This window comes from Eutrigla gurnardus, assembly GCF_963514095.1.
Source record: "Eutrigla gurnardus genome assembly, chromosome: 4".
NCBI classification, from domain to species: Eukaryota; Metazoa; Chordata; class Actinopteri; order Perciformes; family Triglidae; genus Eutrigla; species Eutrigla gurnardus.
Window position 1 is genome coordinate 10,565,126 of NC_139918.1, and position 26,298 is coordinate 10,591,423.

Here is a 26,298-nt window from a genome sequence, read left to right on the forward strand (position 1 = left end):
TCGTGGTGACATCACCCATTGGTTGGCGGACTACGCTTTTGAAGCCTTGGCTTCAGCATTTCAACCATCCCCATCTTGGAATTTTTGCAACCAGTTAAGGGAGTGACCATATTTGGACTGTGGATGCAGCACAAGCAGCCGAGCAACCTTACTGGATCTGGATCCATCTGGATTCTGGTGTGAAGCCGTTAACAAAGTTAGCTTCATAATTCATGGTCATGGTCAAACATCTTAGTAGCTAGTAGCTTAGTAGCTAACTGCACTGGTAGCGTGGTAGCGACCTGTCAATCACAGGGTAGCCCCGCCCTAAAACATACGCTGCTTTAAGGTGTATTTGACTGTAACGGATCATCCATCCATCCATCCATTTTCTACCGCTTATCCTGTATTCAGGGTCGCGGGGGGCTGGAGCCAATCCCAGCTGTCATTGGGCGAAGGCAGGGTTCACCTGGACAGGACGCCAGTCTATCACAGGGCCAACATGTAGAGACAGACAACCATTCACACTCACATTCACACCTACGGGCAATTTAGAGTCATCAATTAACCTATCCCCATTGTAACGGATCATAATTGACTAAATAAACATTTGATTGAAGAAGACTTGAGACCATCAACTCATATTTACAATGTTTACTGAGATAATCAATCATGAGAGAAGTAGGCTCATTTTCTCATAGACTTCCATGCAATGAGACTTCTTGTTGCAACCAGAGGAGTCGCCCCCTGATGGCCAGCAGCAAGAATGCAAGATTAAGGCACTTTTGGATTGGCTTCACTTTTCAGAATTCTGCCAAATATGTTCTGTTCAGCGTTTCTAGCTCATAGCATCATTTTAAGCGCTTCTCTAAAATGCACAGATATAAGCCACCACCCTTCATCATGACGGCATTTTCTTTAAGCCAGCAGGTGACCCTTTAACACAGGGAGGGTGCTGCGGGTCTCCCCATCTCACCACCAGACTAGCCTTTTCTCTGTGGCAGGCGGGCGGACCGAGCTGCTGCTGTGCTCATCTCTCTCTTACAGCCGGCTCAGAGGTAGTGCGTGCGTGCGTGCGCGTGCGTGCGTGTGGGTCTGGAAAGTTATCTCTTCCATCATATTAATGGGATGATAATGTGATTGATTTAGGTATCTGTCCGGGGAAATGGCCTTCTCTGCTTCCTGAGAGTGCAAGACTCGTCTGAGAACTTGCAGCTGAGGGTTCTTGCTCAAGAGCACAACAGCAGGGTGAATACCCGTCCACGTCAGGTGGGTTTTCATCCCGGGTTGTGCCGTTTGGAGGACGGTCTTCCATCCTCCACCTCTGCTGTGTTGCTGTCAGCTTCCTCGGTGGAGACCAAAGAGGAGAAGGAGGAGGAGGAGGAGGAGGAAGAAGAAGGGGAGAGGAAGAGGGGGAATCCGGCGCTTCAGGACCGCTGAGTCCCGTTGCGATGCATGGAGGCTGCTTGGAAATGCTCCCCGGGTCTCCGGAGCGCAGGCGGTTCCAGCTGACCGACGGGCCGCAGAACCGGGGGGATCCGGCTGCCGATCCGCAGCTCTGCCGGGCTATCACACCCTAGGTTCGGCTACAGGAGCACGTCTCGGTTCGGCATCCACGGAGCGGAGGCATATCCGCTGACAGCGCCGTGATCTGGGATCTTGCGCCGCAGTGGTTGGTGGATACTGTGCGAGCTGTCGGGCGGCATCTATGCAATTTTGTATCTCGACTTTTCATATTATTATGAGCACAGCGGAGGGAGAGGCGGGTCCACCTTGTGGGGAGGCGAGGGGAGGCACTAGCATCACCCACCGCCCCACCTGGGACGAAGGCGAACCGCTCGGCTCCCAAGGACGTCGGGACCCCGACGACGAGGACGAGGCAGGGCAGGCAGAGGAGGGAGGGGACGGAGAGGGCTACCGGGAGGCCCGGGGCTGCGGGGATGCATGCGAGGGGAACAACGGGGGCAATTTCTCCGGTGAGGATGAGGCGGTCGGGGGCAGATCGTGCAAGGAGCAGACGATGCATTCAAACTGCAGCAGCGAAACCTGCATCCCCACTCCCAGCTGTCGGATCTGCTTCCAAGGCGCAGAGCAGGTAAACGCACCGGTGACGTGTGGGTGAAAGCGTTCACACGTGTGTGTGTGTGTGTGTGTGTGTGTGTGTGTGTGTGTGTGTGTGTGTGTGTGTGTGTGTGTGTGTGTTTCCAGACCTATGGTGAGGTGAGTCCTCGCTTGCTGCAACTAATTTTTTTTATATAACCTTTATTCGGGCAGGTACTGTCATTGAGACAGCTGGCGAGAGTTGAAACACAACAACAATACGACACACAGGCACAGACACATCCATGCAGAGGCAATATACTGATTCACAACAGGTGACGTGCTGGAAACCGACCTGATTAATACTTAATCATAATCATAATTCAAACAAACCAACAAGAGAAAAGTTAGTATTTGACTCATGCAGTCTTAGAGCCGCTCCAGCGACTTCAGCACCACGGACAGCGCTCAGCCACGTCAGCAGCGGAGCGTGATGAGGGAAATCAGCATCTTACTAATTGACAGCTGACATGTGAATCCTGGAAAGGAACTGAATAAGCTTTGCTCCGCTACATTTCAATTACAATCCCTTGTGCTTGTACACTGAAGGTGATTTGTCCTTCTTGCTCGGTTGCATTTAACCGATATGAACATCTTCTAAGATAAGGGGGAAAAAAAGCCAGGTTACTAACAGTATTAAAGCAACTAACATGAGGCCTCCCTTGAGAAACTAAAATATTAAAATGCAGTCAGTAATATTCACAGAAAAGGCGTAAAGCAGCTGAAACCTAACATGATGATCCCTCATAGAGGGCTACAATCCTTTAAAAACTGACACCACATGAGCCAGAGGGAGATTTAACAGGATCCACGTGAGACTTCCTCCATGACCATAATACCCTCTCACAGAAACGACCAATAGCATTATAATCTGAGGTCCGGAGCTCCCAACATCTGACCTTCTTACTTTTAAAACTGACGTTTACAGCTCAGCACATTGTGGTCAGACCATAAACTGTATGCATGAAGTGTACGTAGTGACATCACCCATTGGTTTGTGGAGTGCAGTTTTTATGTGGTTCTGATAAATACCCGTGGCAGAGCAACACCCTGAGCAGCAACCTTACTGGATCTGGATCCATCTGGATTCTGGTGTGAAGCTGCTGACAAAGTTAGCTTCATAATACAAGGTCAACTTTACAGTTAAGTGTTAAAGTCTTCTGAGTAGCTAATTACATTGGTAGTGACCTGTCAATCAGAAGGTAGGCCTAGTCCCGCTCTAAAGCATCCGCTGCTTTGTGATGTATTTGACACTAAATGGACCATAATGTACTAAATGAACATCATGGTTTATTGAAGAAGACTCTGAACTAGAGATTGAGATCATAAACTTATATTTACAATGTTTACTGAGATAATAAATCAGGAGAGAAGTAGGCTCATTTTCTCATAGACTTCTATACAATCATTCTCTTTTTCCTACCAGAGGAGTCGGCCCCTGATGGCCAGTAGAGAGAATGCAAGTTTAAGGCACTTCAGCGTTGGGTTCACTTTTTCCGAACTGGAGGTTCAACATGAGTCATGATCATTCAATTTCCATCTTAAATGTTTCCAGAATATAGCATTACAAACAAATGGTTGTTTCACAAGTAGTGAATTCGACAAATGTCACATAGTCAGACATCAGATATATGACTACGTTTCACTGGTTGGACAAAGCTACCCCCTTTTTGTCTTTTTGTCTAATTTTCCTAAATAACTCACTAAGGGGAAACCTAAGATGGTTTCTCCAAAAGGGTCTTTGAAAGTGGAAAGAATCAAACACTATTGAGAGTGCAGAAAAGTTGCTTGTAAGCACTCCGACTTTGAAGCAGGTTTCATGTTTCTGATATTTAATCTCTGATTGGCCAAACAGTTCAGAGCAGCAGTAGCAGCGTTCTGCTGTTGGGAATGAACATGAATATGTTCTTTAAGAGACACGTGGGTGTTTAATTATCTCTAATGCATCCAAATAACATTTCTTGGAGCATTCTGTTTTGCAGCCCTGTTTTACAAAATTAGCCTTTTAAGCTTAAATAATGTTAGTCTTCAATTTTGGTTCCAACTCTAAACAAGCTTGATACCATGAAGCACGAGATGAGGGGGATGAATAGACATGAAAATAGTACGTAGTTCGTACCAAGAAACAGCAAAACTCTCCACTGAAAACAAAACAGCTATAATACTACAACAACAATGGTACTGTTGTATTATTATAACATTTTTTGTTTATATAAATTCCTGTGTAGAGTCCATTTTAGTTCAGGTCTTCCCATAGACAACCATGCTAGTAGGCTATTGCACACTTGTACACAATGAATGCATCATATGAGAGGTTGATGACATCGGCTGAATCATAATGATGCATATCAACCCCAAGTGATGCATCGCTCTGACTGCAAGTCTTCCTGGAGGTGGACGGACAGATGCGGACCTGCAGGGACAAATGGACACTCTGTCCACCCGTCTGTGAAATCTGACACTCTGCAGGCCTATTTGGCCCGTGACAGCAAGCCTCGATGAGGGACGATTCATCCCCGCCGGAGCTTAAGGGAAAGAGAGGAGTCAGGGCAGTAAATGCCTAAGTGAATATCCTGTCTCCTGAACGTGGGCTATAGACTATTAGCAGAGTTAATCTAATAGCTCTGCCTCCGGGGCCAGACTCATATTTGATTTTGATACGAGGCCCACAGGCTGAGCAAGCTCACCAGTTGAAGAAGATTGCAAAATAGATATTTGACACTTTAAAATATTCATGTCTGAGCAGATAAGAGGGAGAATGAGATGTTATTTAACACCATAAAAAGGCCAAATCGGTATCAGTGGATTGCTGTTTTCAGTGTTGATCACAGTTGAACTTGACAGTTCATTCTCACAGTTTTATTCAACGGCTTACACACTAAAATCAAAAGGTTTACACAGTCAGCAAAACTGTTAACACAAGGAGCAACACCAGCTCAAATTAGCACAACTATAAGCACATTATCAACATCACATTTTTTGCAAAACATTACACAGCGATTTCCAAAACACTAAACACACTCGTATTACACACTGAAATTTATCACGATGTCACTTCCTTGCAATACCAAAGCAATTCACTGAAATTACCACACTTTCCAAACACTTGGTTCCAAACAGCCATCAGGTGCGAAATGCTTAATTATATACACACCAATCAGGTTTATAAGCATTATAAAAGGCAGCAATCTGGCATGTTTTGTTAAGTATGAATCTCCATTTTGACATGTTGGGCATGTAGAGAAATACAGTTTATTTAGTTTTCATCAGTCTGCAACTTTCGTCTTGTGTAGTGTTTGGTGAATTTACAGTAGTACTGTATATTTGCACCAAAAGCCATATAGTTTGCGCCATCAGGGGCCCGTTCCAGAAAGCAGGCTCAACCAACTCTGAACCTAACCCTGAACTCTGAGTTGACCAACTCTGAGATGGGCAACTCTGAGTTTTCGGTTTCAGAACAGCAGTTCTGAGTTAGTTCAATCAACTCTGAGTATGTAAACTTTGAGTTACGCGCGTGCCTGCCGACTCTACAAAGCCATCATCAATGGAGCTCCGATACTACGAATCACCATGGCAACCGGGAGAGCGTTATTAGATATTACTGAGTCTAACAGAGTGACATTATGGTGTAACGGTTAGCAATAATAATTTTTATGTAGGTGTAATCCCCCCAGGCACAAAAAGAAAGTGGCTTCAGCTGAAAATTAATCATAAGAATATTGCACAAATACGTTGACTAAGGCATATGATTTTAATCATATTTCACATATTAAACAGTAAATATAAGCGGCTATTTCAACAAAGAAATGTAATTTTTCAGAAAACTCCCGTTCGCAAAAAACCTAAAGAGCTCTGCAAAGAATCTGGATTATGTCCGCGATATGAAATGTCAAAAATGTCGGAGGATATTGTTTAGATATGTGATTGGTAGGAAAACGGTAATTTCCTTCTAAGTAATCAAAATCCTCTCCCGACGTAAAGCTGCTAGAATCACTTTTATTTCCATATCGATTAGGGTGACGAGGAAAGGACTGCACATTTTTTTCAGAGTTGGTTCAGATTCCGGAAATGGAGAAACTCAGGGTTTGTTGAACCTAACCTGCCAGCGAGCAGGTTAGGTTCACAGAGTCAGTTACTATGGTAACTGACCTAAAGGTTGAGTTACCTCTCTTTCTGGAACGGAAAACTCAAAGTGTCCCTCTTCTCAGGGTTAACAAACTCAGAGTTTCTGGAAAACCTGCTTTCTGGATCACACCCCCGATCCTGACAAACTACTGATAATAGTGTCCTAGAAAACGTAATGTTCAATGTACAGGCATTTTCTGGTTAGTTGTTCTTGCAGTGTAAGTGATTAAAAACTGCTGCGCCTAGAGCTTTCAGAAACAAATTTAAAACCCTTTGTGATGTCCGTTTTATCAATCACTGCTTCACCCGCTTCAGTTCATTCAGGCGAAAGGCCTCCTAGGTCCTCTTAAACCCACAAGGTTAATATGACATGATGAAAAACGAGCTGCCTGACCACTGACCTTAATATACTATTAATATGCCACTCACAGTCCTGCCGGCAGGTCAAAGCTACAGTAATGGATGCTTGAGGACTGCCTCGAGGAAGAAAACAGAAACACCAGATGTGATGATTAATGCCATGCTGCATCATTCATATCGGCGACTGTTGTATCTTTGAGAAATGATCGTGGATCTGATGCTGGAAAAGCCCTCTGGTGAACAAGTTGTGTATTTTCCTTTGATGTATGACCCGCTGGAAGAAAAAGCGAAGCTGTGGCCTGAAAACACGGGTTGGATGACGGGAAGGTTGATATATAGACCTTGAAAATGGACCTTGAAAATGGATGTGAGATTAACACTCATGAGACACTTCTAATATCGACCTCAAAAAGCGAGAGAGTTTCTTTAAGATCGGGCCACTGGTATTACAGAAAGCGGCGAAGGTAATTGAAACACCAGACGAGACATGAATATAAATATCGCATCGGTCTTTGTTTCGCCGCCTCCATGTTACATTGTTCTATTTGTGCAAAAGGAAAGCTTCTTTAAAGCTGTTCATATGATGAAACGGGCAGAAATCGCCTTCATCTGTGCTGATTGTTGAAACCAGGACAGTTTTAATTCCTTCTGCATCTATCTTCCCAACTGATTTAAAAAGAGCAGGATTTTATCACACCACCATTTAACTGTACTTATACTTATGCATGTATTTGTAGCTTGTTATGGTGTCCAAATCTATCTGCAGAGCCTCAAAGCTTTCTTAAATTACTGCAATGATTTTAAAACAAGTTTAATCAAACTTCACCCCAAATAGACAGCAAAACTCTAAGTGAAGCATCTGTTTGCATCAACTTGTTTAATTGACTCGTTGGATACGTTGTTGTTGGAGATAACTGAGCTGTTTACTGTGATAACTGTCTCGCTGCTGGCTGCGTGACGTGTTAAATGAGCGTCGGAAATCTGATTAGCTCAATTGCATGCAAGCAACAATGAAAGATGACGCTTCAACTGCAAGCGAAGTTGCTGTGCATCCTAAACATGTCAATGCGTACAATGGCAGCCTCGTACGAGCAACTACTTTTTATCTTCTTGGGATATACTCTTTAAGCTTGTGAATTCACCGGCAGTGCGTCGCCCTGGTAACATGTCTTCACCACGTCATGTATTTTCCAGCTCGCCAGCTTGCTCCATTCAAATAGAGGCCTTCTGGCTATCTCAGAGGCGTAACAATCTGTCACCCCTTCCCGTCTCGGTAGCGCTTACACTGATGACGGGGCGGAAAAAAGGAATAGAAGATATTCCTGCAACGAAAAGGCAGCGTGAAAGTGGCTAAAGTCTGCAGTGTTTACTTTGGTAGAGCTCAGCCTCCCTGTTTTCACTACCATTCATGTTGAAACGGTGTGTAAAATCCCTCTACGAGACTGTTTAGTCTCTGGGTTTATGTTATTCAACCTTGTGAAAATCCCCACATTGTTTATTTTATTTAAAATGACTGTATTATTCCAATAAAAGCCATTAACATTTGCACATTGATATCAAATCACGTCTGCGTCTGCAACTAGAAGCAGGTTCTGGGTTCAATTGTTGGTATGTCCAGCTTCCAGTTGACGTTAGTGGCCGGGTGGAGCTAGCCATTCAAGAGAGTCTCATCTCGGTGTACGCCGACCGCAATAAGAAGCACACTATCAGGACAAGCGACACATGTTCCCTTGGCTGCCTCCCATTGGTCAAAATACCCTAAATGGACTTTATAACCAGGAACCAGCAAGATAAACAAGCTTGTATGAGCCGTACCTGTTGGAGCCTGAAACTCACACAAGCCAATCGTTGACCTCCTTTATACTTTGGTTCCACCCTCTGAGCTGTCAATCACAACAGAGCCAAGCAGAAAGTTGAGCAGAATGTGTTGAGCAGGAAAAATAGTTCCTTACAAGAACTGAATGTAGAACTACAATTTGAGCTAGAAGGAGAGTTTTAATTATACTTGATACATATTTTCAGCTACATTCTTTAATGTTTCTTGAATCTGGACTAAAGGTAAACAAACACTCAAAAATCAAGCACTTTTAGTAAACATGGTAGAGCTTTATGTGAGCTCGGTGGCTGATGTTGTCAATGGACAATAACATGTAGTAACACTGGTTCAATCTTTTTAAGAATCCATGGTGACACAGTTTTAACTCATGAAGTCCCTCAGTGACACAAATATGAACATTTGACAGAATGAGCTAACTTCAAAAAGCTTGTCTTTGGTTTCTTAGCAAGTTTCAACACATTGAACAATTCTAAAGCTTTAATAACACGATCTGTGTTGCCTTTAAACTGTTGGTTGGGAGGGTTAATTTAAAAATGAATTATGATATAAATACTAAGTAAGTAAGTAAGTCAGTAAGTAAGCCAGTTACCTAATACAAATATCATCATGTTAAAGTAATGCAAATTGATTACTTTCCATTACTTGTTGAGTCTTTGGATACTGACTGTATTTTCAGCGCTGATAGGCTACTGTTCTGCATGTTGAGGTTGTTTCCTTTTTCAGCCTTGGAGACAAAATATTGTCTATATTTCTAGCTAAAGAAAGCATTCTTGAACTAGAAAATATTTCACTGCAGACCAGTGCTCTCGTGAAGTCTTGTGAAGTTTTCGTAAGAGTATGCGTATGACGTATATCGTATATCGAACCATGATGTATGGTATGGTGCACAATAAAAAAATGAATTATAAAACATGATTAGCCTACACAAAAATCTCATTTTACATTATTTTAAAATTGTATCCTGCTAATACATTTTCCCCCTCTTTTTTCCCTGTAACTGTAGGGGAATAAAGTTACCTTTTTTGTATCCTAATTATGTAACGCCGTTCTTTGTATTATGTTACTCCCAAAGTCTGGTTGTGACAGAATGTCAGCGTTTTATCACAATAAGAGTATAATAGGACAATAACAGTTGAAAATAGTTTGGATTTTTTGTTGTTGTTGAATTTTAAATAAATGTAAGCATAAAATATAATGTTCAATTTATTAGATTATTAATGATATGTGCTTTCCTTTAAGGACAAATGGGTCTGGGTTCTTATGGATGAATCTTTGTTCATATTTGACCTTTGGCCTCTCTCTGGTCTCCAGGGCGACCTGCTGAATCCGTGTCGGTGTGACGGCTCGGTGCGTTACACCCACCAGCACTGTCTGCTAAAGTGGATCAGTGAGCGAGGCTGCTGGACCTGCGAGCTCTGCTGCTATCGCTTCCACGTCATCGCCATCAACATGAAGACACCGTGGCAGGTAAAATACTGGAAAGGTGACCTCAAAACAGCAGCAGATATTCTGGGTCAGCTTGTCTCGGATTCAAGTTGCAGCAGTTATTGGACTGTTTGGTGGAGATGGCAGGGAGAAACGGCACACGGGCGGGAAGATATGGTCACCCTGGGAAACACACCTACTTCCCTTTTTAACAGTGAAGTAAAATGTCTTTTTGTGGCTGTTTTGTGTCTCTTTGTGGTAATGTTGTCTCATTTCATAGTTGTTTTGTGTCTCTTTGTAATATTTTTCTCTTTGTGGTCATTTAGTGTCTCTTCGTAGTTGCTTAATATGTCTTTGTATTTTGAGTCTCTTCCTGGTTGATATACAGTATGATTATAAATGATGCAGTTCTGTATGATTGAAGTCAAATGTTGGAACACATACCTTATTTGAAGATGGGGGTTTAAATGATAAACTGAGAACTTGTGGATAGCAATGACAAAGCAGAAGAGGGCTCTTCTTCCCAAAGAACACTCACTTCATATTAAATGCCTGACAAGTGATGTGACATCAAACTGCAGCCATTATATCCTCTCTGGCTTTTTTACTGTTTTTTTTTACAGCCATAATGTGAGGTTACAGTTTTATCTCTCCGAGCATGCTCTCTAAATTATTATGGAGGCATTAACATAGGATTGTTTTTACAGTCGTTGATGTATCGACCCACCAGTTGGATTAATGATGCTCAGAAATACAGCAGCTTCTCAGGTGGCAGGAAACGGCCACACAGAGCCGAACTGGTAAAAGCAGTTTCATTGGCAAACTGACAACGAAGAAACCTACCTGTGCAAAATGGCCCCCTTAAACTCGACTACAATACTCAAACGTAGAAGTGCCTTTACTCTATTATTATCTAACTTTTTTATTCTCCTTCACTCTCTAAATAAACACATTTATTTAAAAGCAGCTTATTAGTATTATTTTTTTTAAGAATGACTTATCACTCATAGAAATAACTGGACGAATCGGCCACAAGTGAACATTTCAACCTTTTTACACATGAAACACACGCACAAGTAAAAACAGCTGCTTAGGTTTAGACAACAAAACCACGTTAGGTTTAGACAACAAAACCACGTTAGGTTTAGCCAACAAAACCATGTTAGGTTTAGACAACAAAACCACGTTAGGTTTAGCCAACAAAACCATGTTAGGGTTAGACAACAAAACCAAGTTAGGTTTAGACAACAAAACCACGTTAGGTTTAGCCAACAAAACCATGTTAGGTTTAGACAACAAAACCACGTTAAGTTTAGCCAACAAAACCATGTTAGGGTTAGACAACAAAACCACGTTAGGTTTAGACAACAAAACCATGTTAGGTTTAGACAACAAAACCATGTTAGGTTTAGACAACAAAACCACGTTAGGTTTAGCCAACAAAACCACGTTAGGTACCTGTGCAAAATGGCCCCCTTAAACTCGACTACAATACTCAAACGTAGAAGTGCCTTTACTCTATTATTATCTAACTTTTTTATTCTCCTTCACTCTCTAAATAAACACATTTTTAAAAGCAGCTTATTAGTATTATTTTTTTTAAGAATGAATTATCACTCATAGAAATAACTGGACGAATCGGCCACAAGTGAACATTTCAACCTTTTTACCCATGAAACACACACACAAGTAAAAACAGCTGCTAAATTAAAAAAAAATCTTGATAAGCCTTATAGGCCTACATAGTTTTCATTAATAACAAAAACATTTGGGCTTGTGAAATATCGCTCTGGTTTGTGTTTATCCAACACCATGATCAAGATCACTGGAATTGTAGTCTTAGCAAATGTTAGCATGCTCACAAGACAACTGAGATGGCTAACACGGTCGGCAACCTGCTATACATTAGCATGTTTGCATTACAACCTCAGAGCCGCTAGCATGGCCGTTGTTAACAGAAAGTGTGGTCTTAACAGGCAGGGTGCATTGTGGGAAGTGTAAGATTGAGTGTTTTTTAAGCTTCAGCCATAGAACTATAAACAAGGAAATTACTGCCTCTGCTGCTCTGAGTCTTTGTGGGCGTGCAACACAAAATCGAGTGCATTTTTAAGGGGTTTGTGCTCAACTCAATTTGAAAAAGTACATTGCATTTAAAGAAATGTAGTAGAGAGTTTATTGCAAAAACAAACAAACAAACCCAGAGACATTATGATGTTGCTCTTTGGTTGCTCGCGGCAAAGTTGTGAACCTGCAGAGTGTCTCCGTTTCCTCTTCAGGTCTCTGCTGTCAGTGTTGAGTGTCAGGATTCCTTCAGTCCTTGTTTCCTCCAAAGCTGAACAGAGACTCCCGCGGCTTAAAATATCTACATTCTGGATTGTTTATTTCCCTAAAGAACATTCAGGCCTTTTCAAGTCTGTTCACTCCAGATGGGACTTGAGTCATAGGCAGATTGAACAAACACACAGCTGAGGCTCAGCAGAGCGCTCTGCTTTCTGTCCCCTCGTTCTGCATTCTTTTCTTCTGAAACACGCACTTTGCAGTTTCACAATCACATGCTAAGCATCAACAATTTTTCTTGTGGTTAAAGGTGTAAATGGTGAGATAACCTTTGGTGTGATATGACACTATAAATATAATTGAATTGCTTTGTCCAAAAAATACTGCAAAACATATATTTTCCTGATAGGCATCTATTGTTGTCAGAAAGATTGTTTTCTCTTAGTAGCAAAGGAAAAGGTTACTGGACATTATACTATAAAAAGTCTAATGGAAACAGAGCCTGGCTGTGATGCTCAGTGAGTTCATTTTGATGGCTGTAAGCCGGGTCTCCTAAAAATGATGTTCCCACACAACAAAACTGCATGGTGAGTTATGTTTCGAGGGTGAAGTGGCAGGTCAGAAAATGTAATGTCCTATGGGTTCTCTCTCCTCTTTGTATGCAGTGGCAGTCTATCACCATAACCCTGGTGGAGAAGGTGCAAATAATTGCCGTGTTCCTGGGCTCTCTCTTCCTGGTGGCCAGCATCTCCTGGCTACTGTGGTCAGCTCTCAGCCCGCAGGCCATCTGGCAGCGCCGCGATGTCCTCTTCCAGATCTGCTACGGCATGTACGGCTTCATGGACCTGGTCTGCGTAGGTGAGAATGAGTCATGCAGCTGTCATTAGCAGAACGTAAAGAATTTTCCCTGGTCAACAAAATGGTTTCAAACTAATGCATTTCAGTTCGTATCTGCACGATTTTTAGTCAAAATCTCTTAGTTAGGTTTTAAGGTCTTAAATTGTTGGGCATGTTAGGTTTAGCCAACCAAAGCATGTTAGGTTTAGCCAACAAAACCATGTTAGGTTTAGCCAACAAAACCACGTTAGGTTTAGACAACAAAATCACGTTAGGTTTAGCCAACAAAACCAACGTTAGGTTTAGACAACAAAATCACGTTAGGTTTAGGCAACAAAACCACGTTAGGTTTAGACAACAAAACCAAGTTAGGTTTAGACAACAAAACCACGTTAGGTTTAGACAACAAAATCACGTTAGGTTTAGACAACAAAATCACGTTAGGTTTAGGCAACAAAACCACGTTAGGTTTAGACAACAAAACCAAGTTAGGTTTAGACAACAAAACCACGTTAGGTTTAGACAACAAAATCACGTTAGGTTTAGACAACAAAACCATGTTAGGTTTAGCCAACAAAACCACGTTAGGTTTAGACAACAAAATCATGTTAGGTTTAGCCAACAAAACCAACGTTAGGTTTAGACAACAAAATCACGTTAGGTTTAGGCAACAAAACCACGTTAGGTTTAGACAACAAAACCATGTTAGGTTTAGACAACAAAATCACGTTAGGTTTAGACAACAAAACCACGTTAGGTTTAGACAACAAAATCACGTTAGGTTTAGGCAACAAAACCATGATAGCACCTAGTCATCGATGCCAAGTTCAGCAAGAGTGGAAAGGAGGATCTGGTGGTTCAGGGTGTCGAACACCACAGACAGGTTGCGGAGAATGAGAACAGATGAGAGGGACTCCATCAACATGAGGAGGGCCATCTCAGGGGAGTGTGCAGTCTTGACACATGACTGATGTGGGTCAAGCAGGTTGTTTTGTGAGAGATAGGACAGTTGGTTAAAGATGGCACGTTCCAGGGTTTTAGAAAGGAATGACGGAAGAGATACCGGTCTGTAGTTCTGGATGTCAGTGGTGTCTAGGGTAGATTTCTTAAGGAGAAGCTTGACTCTAGAAATTTTGCAGGACACTGGAATAAGGCAAGGCAAGGCAACTTTATTTGTATAGCACATTTCATACACAAGGCAGACTCAAAGTGCTTCACATCATACAACAAAGTGAAAAAAAATAGAAGAATTAAAAGAAAATAAAGGCAAATTTAAAAATGCATTACAGAAAGAAAGGAGAATAAAAACATATTTGCAATAATTAAAAACAGTGCAGACATTAAAAGATTTAGCAGAAAGCTATGGTGAACATAAAAGTTTTCAGTCTAGTTTTAAAAGTGGTCAGAGTTGGGGCAAGTCTTACATCTTCAGGAAGTTTATTCCAGCTATTTGTTGCATAGTGACTAAATGATGCTCTCTTGTGATTGTTGTTTACTCTGGGAATCACTAACAGATTGGTCTCAGAAGATCTTAGTGGTCTAGAAGGCTTATGTAGTGGGAGCATATCAGTAAGGCCTGAAGTGAGAGAGGTGTTGATAAGGGAAGAAGGAATGGGGTCAAGGTGGCAGGTGTTGGCATGGTTAGGCATAATTACTTTATGGACATCTTCAGTGGAGAGAGTGGTAAAGTGGGTGAGGCAGACAGAAGTGGGAGTGGTGGGACGTAGATGTTACCAATGTTTTTCTCGGAGCTTTAACCCTAACTCTTCTGTAGAGACCTGTCCTGGGCCGTGCGCCAGTGTGCAATGTTACCAGTCGGGATGCTTTCTATTGCACCTCTGTAAAAGTTACCAATTACTTGGCAAAGTTAAGTTTTCATAAGAAATATAGCCATTTATGAGCTTTTTTTCACCAGCATGGAAATGTTTGACTACCATGTCAGGTTGTTTATGATGCTGATTGGCAGGAGCTTAACACGGATTTAATTTGTGCAATAAATAATATGACTTCACATTTTTCTCTGTCTAGGTTACATAAGACTAAATCTGTAGCACAGTTGCAGAGCATTAGCTTCAGGCACAGCGCTGAAGTCATAGCTTGTTAGGCTTCATGAGTGCTTCATTGTCATTCACAGGCTGCTTGTCTACCAGCCGAATGTGCATCCGCTCATGTTTATACAGGTGTGTACACCTGTGTTTTAGCCTGGTACGGGACATGAACATATTGCCATGGCTTTAGTGGGATATGCTGTCTATAACGTATGCCCTGTTTTGTTTAATGTCTTTTTTTTTTTCACATTCTGGCAATTTGTGCAACATTATAACAGCTGAATTCACCATTAGCAATTCATGTTTGCACCCATATGAACCCATGGGTGTACAATCAACTATCACTGGAAAACTTTGATCCTTAAGGAATCATGAAAACATTTTGATTGCTAGGCAAGGTCTGGTGTTGGGAGGAGCTTTTTTCTGATTTCTAAGCAATTTATTTGCAGTGAAAAGGGATAATAATATCCTCAGAAAATGTCACACTGAATCTAGAAGTATGTCTTGGTTTTCACTTTGACTGCACTTCACTATAGAATCTTTGTTGTAATTTGTGTCCCAGGTTTGCAGTAAATTATCCTGTTTTTTAAAGTGTATGTAATACTATTTATACTCACCAGTGTTTCCTTGAATTCTTGATAAAAGCATTTGTTTATGGGAGCCTCTACAGTGATTGAATAATAATACTTGCCTATAATGTTTCTTCAACAATTCAAAGAAAACTGGGTGATTCATTATCATTTTGTGGGTAAGTATTCCTTTAATGTACCATTGCCAGAGAAGCAGCAAACAAATACTTTTCCCTTAGCCTTTCGCATGACCTATGAACCAGAACTTGAGTCAAGCCTTGAAAGTCAGGATAGAAATCAGGGATAATGAATTTCCAAAGAGTAGTGCACGGGCACAAGTCAAACTTAATACTGTCTATGGGGACTTACCGGTAGCATGATTTATATGTGGAAGGGATAATATGTGATTAAAAGTAATGTCATTAAAAGTCATGTAAAAAATAAGAGATAATATCAAGGTGAAGGAATAAATCTATATCAAGGCATTTCTTATAACAGTCAATATAATTGGTTATTATTTAAAATATTGGAGGGGAGGAGGTATTGTTTGAAAATGTCCTAACTTCAGCACTGTCTTTGCCATTTTTCTCTAAAGCCACTCATGTAAACGGTTTTGTCTGTGAAGGACGTTCTTGTAAACTGAAGAAACCATAAAATAGATAGAATAGAATATGATGAGGCATGTGGAAGAAATTACAATACCTTATGAAGAATATTTCTTGGAGCTTGCCAACTAAAAATTTGTTTAAAAGTACCTAAAAATGTGTCAGTATCAGAGGATCAACATTTCCCATGTTTTTGTCCTTGCGACAGGCTTGATTGTCCACGAGGGGACAGCAGTGTACAACGTCTTCATGCGCTGGCGGGCCGTCAACCTCCACTGGGATGTTCAGAGCTACGATAAAGCAAAGGACATGGAGGAGACGAGCACCGGCCATTCCTCCCTGGCCAACAGGACGCTTTGGTTGCCTCTGGCCACCTTTGGGCCCAATGGCCCGTTAAGCCCCACCCAGCTGAGACCGCAACCATGGACCTGCCTCTGTTTAGCCCCCTTTTGCCCTGGCCTGGTGCCCCGAAACAACCTCAGCCAGGACAGTGACTCAGGAGAAGTAGTCATTCGTGTAACATCGGTATAACACCAGGCAATACCTGATGGTTTGCACTCGGTGGGAACAATCTGGGCTTCTCTGTGCAGTTTATTACAGATTATGTTTTTTCAAATGAGTTTGAATTGTTTTCTGCTCTGGGGCCGGTCCTCAAAACAATCTCAACAGTTAAATGAACTCACATGAGGTGTTGTTGCTTTTGTGTTTTATTGTTAGACTACCATAATAGCCTTTCTTTTTCCTGACAGTTGTGCAGCAGTCATGTCATGTGGGATAGAAGGTAGTGATTGGAAAGACGATCGGGTTTACAACTTGTGACCGTTCACATCATCATATAGATCATCATGGTTTAGGATTGCAGAGTAGGCTGTGTGAGACTCATGTTGAGCGATGGACTTCTTCTGCACTGTTTGGCACTAGGTCAGATATGATAGGGCTTTCAGAAGAACATAGTTTCCCAGTCGTTAAATATGCCTGGGATGTTGACATGGACAAATACTTTGTCACATGACATGAACACAGCATAAGGGCTGATGTGTACTGAAACAAATTACCTAAATCCATCTTCAGATATTCTGGTTAACCTTAGTTTACTTTCATAGAGAGGAACTGATACATTCATTTATACAAAGGTTCCTAGAATTAAAGGTAATTTGGGAAAATCGAAGTCATGTTCAATTAATACACCTCAAATTTTCAAAAATGAAATATTGAATGAAAATTGACCTCGGTTTACTTTTGGTTCAAATGAAGGTGCTTGTAATTGATACTAAATTACCAGAATATTACAGTTCTATATCATATTACTCATAGCAACATGACTAATAGCCATGCTAGCAGCCCAGGCTTGAAATACATTACACATCAGAAAACAATTGTTGGACATTGACACTGACAGTTCGTCAGCCTCAGTTGTAATAGTTCGTTATCAAATTAAAATGCTACAATTGGCACATGAACAGATTACAGTTGGCATTTAAACATGTTCAGTGTTTAGCATGTTAAAATGCAAACTGTTTTTGTAACATTGAGCATGTTAGCATTCTTCTGCAGGGTTATTCCAGGTTTAGAACTGTATTGAGAGTTTGTATAGCTTTGAGTTTCAAACTGGATCCTTCCCAAACTGCTGGACTATGAAGAGAACTTTGTATCTTCATCACCGTTTCTTGGGATACACCTGCTTCATATTTTGTATAAATATGTCTCACCTTTTCTTAGCCCAGAAAGATGAATTCATTCATAGATTCAAACAGATTGTAAATGACACAAAAACTAATGCGTTTTCACTTGCAAGGCATCAAATAACGCAGCTTGGTCAATGCTACTTGGCGTCTGACACCGACCCTCATTTAGCATGAGAGCTATTTTATTTGACAAACGCTGATCTAACTAAAAACTAACGTGGTACAAAGAGAGCTAGTCCATGTGGGACGGCTCGAAAAAACTTTTGTCAAACTACTCTCTGTCATCTACGCTCTTTCCCTAAAACTAAGCAGTTCTGTTGCCTTAACTTAACTTAAGTTTGATTTTTAAAAGACACTTGGCACATGCATGTATCAAGCATATATTAACATGCCGTCACTGACACGTGCTAACGTGAAGCTTTAGGGGAACGTAGAGTGTCATTGATTGAATTTTTGAGCCCTGACGAAGCTGTGTTATTCGACGCAATGGAGTGAGAACGTGTTGCACAAACTGATATCAGAAAGACGTTGAGGATTTAGTGTCACTCAACAATGCAGGCAGCACATATGGACGTGTTTGAATGTCATTTTAGCATTCTCAGATTAACTGTGCCAGTATAAATACAGCCATCTTAAATTGTGGGTTAATATCCGTCTGTGTGCCATTCTGTTGAGCTTCCAGGATCCCCATGGTGTTTGTGTTGTGGGGTTTTGGGTTTGAGGTTCTGTTATCGCCCCTAGGACATTTGGGTCATTTGCTTTTTTTTGGTGCCTTAGAGGCTGGGTGACAACGTCTCAATGCATAGCACAGAAATTACTTGAATGTGACTTTTACTGTTGGCTGTATTTCTATTTCTTCTGAATGTAACATGGATGTAATGCATAAAGAATATTTATATACACAGTGTGGGTTATTTGCTGTCAGGCAAAATAATGATGGCTATTTACTGTGGAATGCCGGTGAGTGCTACCTATCAGAGAGATCCCACCGAGACCGTAGTAGCTTCTTCACATTAAGACCCAAGGGGCGACAGAAGAAGATGATCCATGAGTCCAGCTTTATTCAGTATACAGGCTTAATGGCACTACCTAGAAAGTGTGGTTGGAACTCTCTCAAGCTCACTTGTTTTATTTTACACAACTAGGCCTTCATCTGTCTGCAGTCACAGACTTCTCCGGACAATGTTCTGGTTTATGGTTGTCACTGTCACAGAATACAGAGTTCTGAGGGGCATTGCTGGCTGTGTGCAGTGCAGTTGCTGAAGGCACATTCCATTTTTTAGGTTTGTTCTCACTGAAAAGGTTTGACTTTGCACACAATCTGTTATTTGGTGTTATGTCCCTTTGTGTGTTACCTGGTCGGGAAAGCTGAAGTGCTCTCTCTCTGCTTTGGACCTTGTTTTGCAGGAATTTGATGAGCTCATGAACCTTCCATTCATCATTGAGGTCCGACCTGCGTGTCTAAGCCAGTGCTATGTCTTCTGGTATGAGCTGCAAAAGCACTGGGCATAGCAGGCATCCATATGTATCACTGTGAATTCCTAAGGAATCCAGATATCTGTATTTCACATTCCTCATACAGATGTCTCAAGGCTCCGATGTCTGAGGATTTCTTTACAGGAGTTAGGCTCAGCAGCTTGCACATATGTGTGCTGATTACCATGTCTTTTCTTCCAAGCAATTCTGAAGCAATTCTACTGCTGCATCATAATTGTTATCAGTCATAGTAATTCCTGCCACAGCTCTGGCTGCTGCCCCAGTCAGATATGACTTCAGGTAGGTGAACTTCTCTCTTTTACATAGAACATCATTGTGAATAGCAGTTTCATACTGAGACCAGAATTCTTGCCACTGGCTTATGGCTCCACTGTATTTCTCTATCATCAACTTGTGCAGTTTAACAGTCTGTGCATTTAGAGATCTGATTGAACTTGCACATTTTAGATTCGTACAGTTTCAACGAACTCATGTTACTTACTGGTTGCTAACATTTTCTTAGAGTGATGTGACCTGATAAGCCGGAACCCATTGAATCTTCAAGGCCCTCTTTGATCTGAAAGTTAGGTTTGCTAGAATAGATACACGCCTGAAGGACATAGATGTTTCATATTACATTTCCGTAAGTTCACTTCAGAGATAACTGACCAGTGAGACTCGGTTGTGTGAAAGTCCAACATCTGTACGGGGCAGACCCAGCCCAAGAAGATAAAATGTAACCAGCACCCGGAAACGGGGCTCGTTCTGACTGAGATCCTGTGGGAGCGATTCCGAGCCCAGTGCTGCCATACTTTACCTGAATAAATACTATATCTGTGAACTGAAGAGTTCTCCGGTTTACCCTTGGGCTTCCAACAAAGGAACCGGGGGTTAAGGGTTCGGTGCCATGAGCCCGGATTGGTTGACTCTGAGGCCTAAAATCAAAGGTGAGCAGAAAACCTCTAGAATATATAGAATAACTTGACAACAATGTAGAAAAACTAGTCTATTAAATGAGTGTAAAATAAAGAAAAAGTTAAGTAAATGCAACTTCAGATGAAATATGTAATCATTTATTGTTAGAATCATACTTTCCATACATATCACAGCTGACAAAGATTAAAAACAAAACACCAAACAAAATATCTGTATTGTGTCAAAGATCCACTGTCAGTTGGATGGTTGTGTAGAGAAAAATACAACAAGATTTGTCTTGAGAATACCACCATCTGGTCATCATTCAGGAGAAAAAATAGGCAAATACTTGCAGTATAAAATGTACAGCCACATGATTAGAATATATATAACATTGCACATTATATCAAAGAAAAAAAGACACCGCTCATGGAGAACAAAATAAGTGTACACAATATACAACAAGGCACTGTGGAAGAAACCTGCACACGCGTCTTTGGATGGACCTGCCGCCCGCGGAGCTCCAGCGAAACGTCGTAGGAATGTTACACTGCAAAACGTCCAACCGAGCAAGCCATTCAAGCTAACATCGGATTGATCGCATCGAAAGCCACCACTTTCTGCTAACGATGTTTCTCTCTCATTGCAGTCTAAGTTACGAGTTGGGGCACTGCACAACGTTTTAAAGCAGTATATATCTGAAGGCTTTGATGAAAATGACAATTTCTAGGTTTCAGTAATATTTTGTGGCTTTTTTTGCATTTGTAAGTGCAATACAATCGCACAATAGCAAAGGTGACCATTGGTGGTCAATGCAGAAAAATCGATGACCCTTTCTGCCTGTCCCCCCCACCCCCCACGCTGTCCTATCTGAATGAAGGTAAAAGGGCAACAAAAAACAACTTTAAAAAGAAATGAATGCCAAAGCTCAAAATATTAAAGTTTACATTAAGTGATAGATGACATTTGCAATTTAACAATAACAGCAGCAAGTCATTTCAGTGGCTGATTGAATGTGTTCTTACACATTCCTGTTTCCTTATTAGGAATGGCTGATGTACTTCTGTACAAATGTGGCAAAGAGGATAACAAAAACATCAGATAATAGTCTAATATTGCCATAAAGCCATCAAGCTAAATTATTTGCAGCATTGCCAAAAGTCTGAAAAACAATTAAAATGTAGATTATTCAGTATAAACAGTTGAACAAACTGTGTGGACAAATGTCTTCATTTTACACCATATATAGATTGCCTTATGGCTTAACCTTAGTTCTCTGGAAATTTGGGACCAGCTTCAGTCTGAAACTGTTCTCAAGTCAACATCCCTGTCCAAGCTCATGCAGCAATATCACTTTGACATTAATTACTACACGGTTTTGATTTGGGGAGGGGAATGAGATAGAATTGTTGCTTTTCTGGCGAGTGTCCAAACTGCAAGACGCTGCAGCTGTGGGGCTTCAGAGACAGAAAACTCGCTTACCCAACGGATGCAGACATTTAGAAATGAAAGGATTTGTCACAAGAACAGGGTTTAGCTTGAATGACTTGTGTAGCTGGACAGATTCTGCAGTGTAAAAGTACATTGGTAGTTAAAGGGAACATGGGAGCACCTTCCAGATTCTGGTTACACAGAAACAAGCGTGGCATCGATAAGACAAAGTCTACTTCTGACTTCAGTTCGTCCTGCTTTTACTTTGAACAGGCACTTGTGTGGCCTTCAAAATCATCATCAAAATCAATCAAAACAATCAATCACAAACTTGAAATGCTCGAGACGGAGTACACTTGCATATTATTTACAGTGAACGGACCATCCTTGTATAGAAGGTCAAGTCCCAGAGTGTTTGAAAGCAGAGGGAAAAGGCTTGAAGCTTAACTATTTACTTTCCTTCATCCTCTCTGCTTTTTTCTTTTGTACATTCGGAAATGTAGACACACCTCTCTTAAAACTCTCTCTCCCTCACACACACACACACACACACACACACACACACACACACACACACACACACACACACACACACACAACCTCAGTAACAAACAGCTCAATCCTGCAACAGTCCTCGTAGTGTCACGGCACATAAGCATCAGGAAGAAATTAACTGTTTTATTCCAGTACAAGACACATCCGCACTTCTAGAGTCAACTGACAAAAATGAGAAGGTTTTCTTTGGTCTGACAAACAGTGGAAACGTTGAATTTGTTGCTTTTTTTTTTGCATTTGGCTATTTCAGGAGTCCAGTTGGTCTCAGCAGGAAGAGTTTTGATGAATTGTTTCTGTCGTATATATTTTGTGATATTGTGTATTGGGGATAGGTTCATTGGTGACTCTAAATTGCCCGTAGGTGTGAATGTGAGTGTGAATGGTTGTCTGTCTCTATTTGTTGGCCCTGTGATAGACTGGCGTCCTGTGCAGGGTGTACCCTGCCTTCGCCCAATGACAGCTGGGATCGGCTCCAGCCCCCTCGCGACCCTGAATACAGGATAAGCGGTAGACAATGGATGGATATTGTGTATTTGTTGTAGTCCTGAAACGACTAGGTTCTTGCCGACACTGTGGGACACTTGTCTTTAATGCAATTTTATGTTGATATTGGAAACGGTTCTTGGCTTTGCTGGTAAACACAACATTGTGTAATTTTAAGGGATAACCTGTTTCACCTGTAATTCTGTAGATTTCATCCCAGCGATAAAACCTTTAACTCAAGGTGCTTGAACCCTTAATTGCTTCAGGAAGCACATTTTGAAATAAGACTTCACTTATAAATAAGAATGTTGAGGTTGATTTATCAATTCCTGCCCCTATGGGAACTTCCAGCCTTTGTGAGTTTGCACCCAATTACAAGCTTGTTGGGAGTTTTGAAAATTCAGAAAAGCTGACCGAACAATCATTCTGTGACCTTCAGCAGAACGGACGCTTGTGGACTCCTATAACAGCTACCAACTTGAAATGATTGCTACCGTAAAGGTACGATCCATCAGGTTTGGATGTTTAATGTTTTGGAATGAAACTATAATGTTAAGAGCATTGTGGTTCGTCTCCAGCGTTCATGGAGTCAGTCTGACATGTCACATGTACGAGCTGCTCTCTCCTGAGAGTCCACGCACGGCCAGCGACAGCCACGCTTGACCCTCTGCAGCACTCCGTCAAGTGGCCATAAGGTCAAAGGTTAAAGGGCGGGGTTCACCAGGCGCTACACTGGCTGCCGTGGCTGCTGACGGACTGGCAGTTGCTGTAGCGCTTCTTGACGATCATGCTGATGTAGGCCTTCATCAGCTTGGCGATGTCCATGACCTGCAGAGGAGAGGAAGATGTTTCAAGATTAAAGGCTTTGACATGTGAATATGAACGTTGTAAATTGATTTCAAAGTGCTGGTGTGACCTAAAATCCTTCAAAAATTCACGTTGTTTATTTTAACATCAAGAAACCAACAATTCATCCTGTTGTACGAACCATTTGCGTTTCAAAGACCAGCTCTCGGCCCTCAACTGCGATCTTGTAAGAGTTGGCCAGTGGAGCTCCGAAGGAGAGAATCTGTTCATACGGGAAAACCTCCAGAGGCCACGGCTCTCCTCGTTTGTACACCGATATGGCCTCCCGGCTCACGCCCAGCCACAGCTCGGAGGGGAACGCACCGTCTCGAGACTAAATGACAGGCAGAAACAACAAGCATCAGGGCAGGCCTTTCATACATTTGGTCAGATTCACATTTTAATTTGAAATCTTAGAACATTAAATTATTTTCTTTCTCCTGAAATACAGTCCAATAATTCCAAACACCAATCGCTTGAAATGTTATTTGTTAGAAAATTATATAAATAAATACATTTAAAAATATGATAAAAATATTTCTGTCCTCACCTCCACGTTAAACAGCGTGGATCCATGTCCCTGCCACTCCTTCACCACAGTCATGTATTTCACCATGGCCTGTTCCTGGTTCATACCCTGCAGCTTCTTCCACTTGTCCATCACGCTGGTTTTCACCGCTGCCGCCTCCTCTCTCATCCATGCCTCCAGGCTGTTCTCCTCCTCCAGCTTCTGCCGACTCAGCGAACCGCTCCTGAAGCTCCGCCTCAGCGTTCCCTCCAGGAAGCTGGAGCGTTTCCTCTCCGACGTCCCCGAACGGTCTGCCACCGAGCCGGTACCTGGGGCGAACGTCTTGGCCGAGTTCTGCACCCGGGCCCGCAATCGCACCATGGGGAACACCTGGGACATTTCAGGGACGTTTGACTGGGGGCTGTGATCGCCCTGGAGGTACTGAAGTCTCAGGGCAGCCAGGAACTGAAGAGTCTCCTCGGGGCCCGGATACTGACCACGAATGACGGCTTCATGGGCCTGTAGACAGCAGACAGACAAATGTAAGACAGATTCCAGAAAAACTGCTTCAGTAAGCTTTTTCCAAAGTGCAAAAATAATGGAATAATACAAGCTGACTGATTTATTATAAAGTGTGACTTTAGCAGAGCAATTCTGGTTGTAATATGATACTTAGTTTATGATACAATACCAAAATCCAAATTTTTTCAAAGCCTTGTATTCAGGGATATAAAAATGTAAAAAAAAACAACCTTTGTTTCCTATTTCAATAAAAAGAGGTCAATTGCATCATTGTTTCTATCAACACAAAGCTGCCTTACTAGAACCTTAGTTAAAATATAAAAAACTGTAAAAACAGCAATATTCAAAGGCAGACGCTATCAGATTTAAGAATGAGACAGGATTTGGTGCTTGTTTTTCCTCAAAATTAGATTATTATTCCTTATCTTGATAATACAAATGTACAAAAGGTTACAAAAGCAAAAATGCTTGATTGTAGGTATGTATGTGTATATGTATATGTATGTGTTTATATATTGTTTTCCAGTAATAATAAAAAAAAAAAAAGTTTCCTTCACAATTTTCATTTTTCTTTTTAGTTTAGTAGGGACATACTTTTTCTGAATATAACCCAGTGAATATTATTTCCATGAATGTGTTTTGCAAAAATATCTTTGATATTTTGACTCCTGGTTGGAGAAAATGAGGAATTTGAAGACATTATCTTCTGCTTTTGGAAACCATTTACAGACCAAATTATTGAGAAAGTAATCAGCAGGTTAATCAATAAGGAAAATGATTATGAGCTGAAACTTATTAATGGTGGGTGCAGATTAGATATTTCTCTTGGATGGATCATCTGTCAGTCTGATGGCTCTGAACAAAAGGAAACTAATTGTTTGGCTTGAATGTCGTCTTACCTGTTCAAACATGAAAGCAAACTCCACGCTGTCTTTGGGAACATTGTCCGTGTCCAAGAAGCAGTAGAGCTTGAAGTAAAACTTCCAGCCTGTGTTGTGTTCGTCTGGGCTGGCTGAAAGCCTGGAGACCAGAGAGAGATTTCATGAAGACCGGAAGACAAAAGGGTTTGTCTGCTTCTGACACAATCCTGAACAAACGCAAATAGACAGCATGATGCTTACTTTTCAAACTTGGCGAGCACGTCGGCCACCACTGTGCGGCTCTCGATGGCTTTCTCTGTGGTGTCGTTGTGTTCAAACAGAGCAAACATGTTCCTGCTGTCTTCCATGGCCAGGCCTCGGATCAGCTTCTCCACCACCTGACACACAGAATGAGATCCAAACAATCAGCACTATTTTTAGAGCCGCTGCCTCATAATCCACCACTCAGTCTTCAAGGATGTGCAGATCAGATGAAATGAAACAAACTGGAAAAATCCTGCAGATATACGACTACAGGACAGTTGAGGAAACCATTAAATTGCCCTCAACATGCCAATTAACTCCAGACACATGGCTTCTTTGTTTTTGCTGATAAATGTGTAATACCGGTGCCTGTCACCCACCTCTCCAGCCGTTGTGTGTGAGTTGATGGTGATCTTGCAGGAGCCTCCTCCATGGCAGTGAACGGTGGTGCTCATGTCCTGCCGGGCCACTATGGAGCGGATCTCCTCCTGGGACGGGACGTTCTCCCTGGTGCGAGTCTTCCTCAAGGAGTCGAGGGCGAAGGCGGCGTAGCGATCCATCTCCGAGCCGGGCAGGAGCTCTCGTGTCCTG

At 41.7% G+C, this 26,298-nt stretch overlaps 3 protein-coding genes across 3 annotated transcripts in view; 2 read left to right on the forward strand and 1 right to left on the reverse strand.

Moving 5' to 3' along the window:
- The window catches only part of basp1 (brain abundant, membrane attached signal protein 1), a 360,963-nt gene that overhangs the window by 147,521 nt on the left and 187,144 nt on the right, over positions 1 to 26,298 (forward strand). The window lies entirely within an intron of this gene.
- Positions 973 to 17,638, forward strand: marchf11 (membrane-associated ring finger (C3HC4) 11). The gene is made up of 4 exons (XM_084008850.1): positions 973 to 2,074; positions 9,713 to 9,868; positions 12,769 to 12,961; positions 16,371 to 17,638. Exons 1-4 carry the CDS (start codon positions 1,688 to 1,690, stop codon positions 16,691 to 16,693), a joined length of 1,059 nt encoding a protein of 352 aa, XP_083864976.1. The 5' UTR covers positions 973 to 1,687; the 3' UTR covers positions 16,694 to 17,638.
- myo10 (myosin X) overlaps positions 20,375 to 26,298 on the reverse strand; it is a 123,161-nt gene continuing 117,237 nt past the window's right edge. The window contains exons 36-41 of the mRNA XM_084008800.1: positions 26,088 to 26,295; positions 25,705 to 25,841; positions 25,483 to 25,603; positions 24,104 to 24,580; positions 23,696 to 23,887; positions 20,375 to 23,535 (exon numbers count right to left, since the gene is read on the reverse strand). Of these exons, the coding sequence (XP_083864926.1) occupies positions 23,425 to 23,535; positions 23,696 to 23,887; positions 24,104 to 24,580; positions 25,483 to 25,603; positions 25,705 to 25,841; positions 26,088 to 26,295 (1,246 nt within the window). The 3' untranslated portion in view covers positions 20,375 to 23,424. The remainder of the gene's footprint in view (positions 23,536 to 23,695; positions 23,888 to 24,103; positions 24,581 to 25,482; positions 25,604 to 25,704; positions 25,842 to 26,087; positions 26,296 to 26,298) is intronic.

What these genes read in the sequence shown, in the direction of transcription:
- marchf11 (XM_084008850.1), top strand. Translation starts at nt 1,688, where the DNA reads ATGCAATTTTGTATCTCGACTTTTCATATTATTATGAGCACAGCGGAG. An exon ending in GCTTCCAAGGCGCAGAGCAG is followed by an intron (nt 2,075 to 9,712) that starts GTAAACGCACCG and finishes TCTGGTCTCCAG; the next exon opens with GGCGACCTGCTGAATCCGTG. An exon ending in ACATGAAGACACCGTGGCAG is followed by an intron (nt 9,869 to 12,768) that starts GTAAAATACTGG and finishes CTTTGTATGCAG; the next exon opens with TGGCAGTCTATCACCATAAC.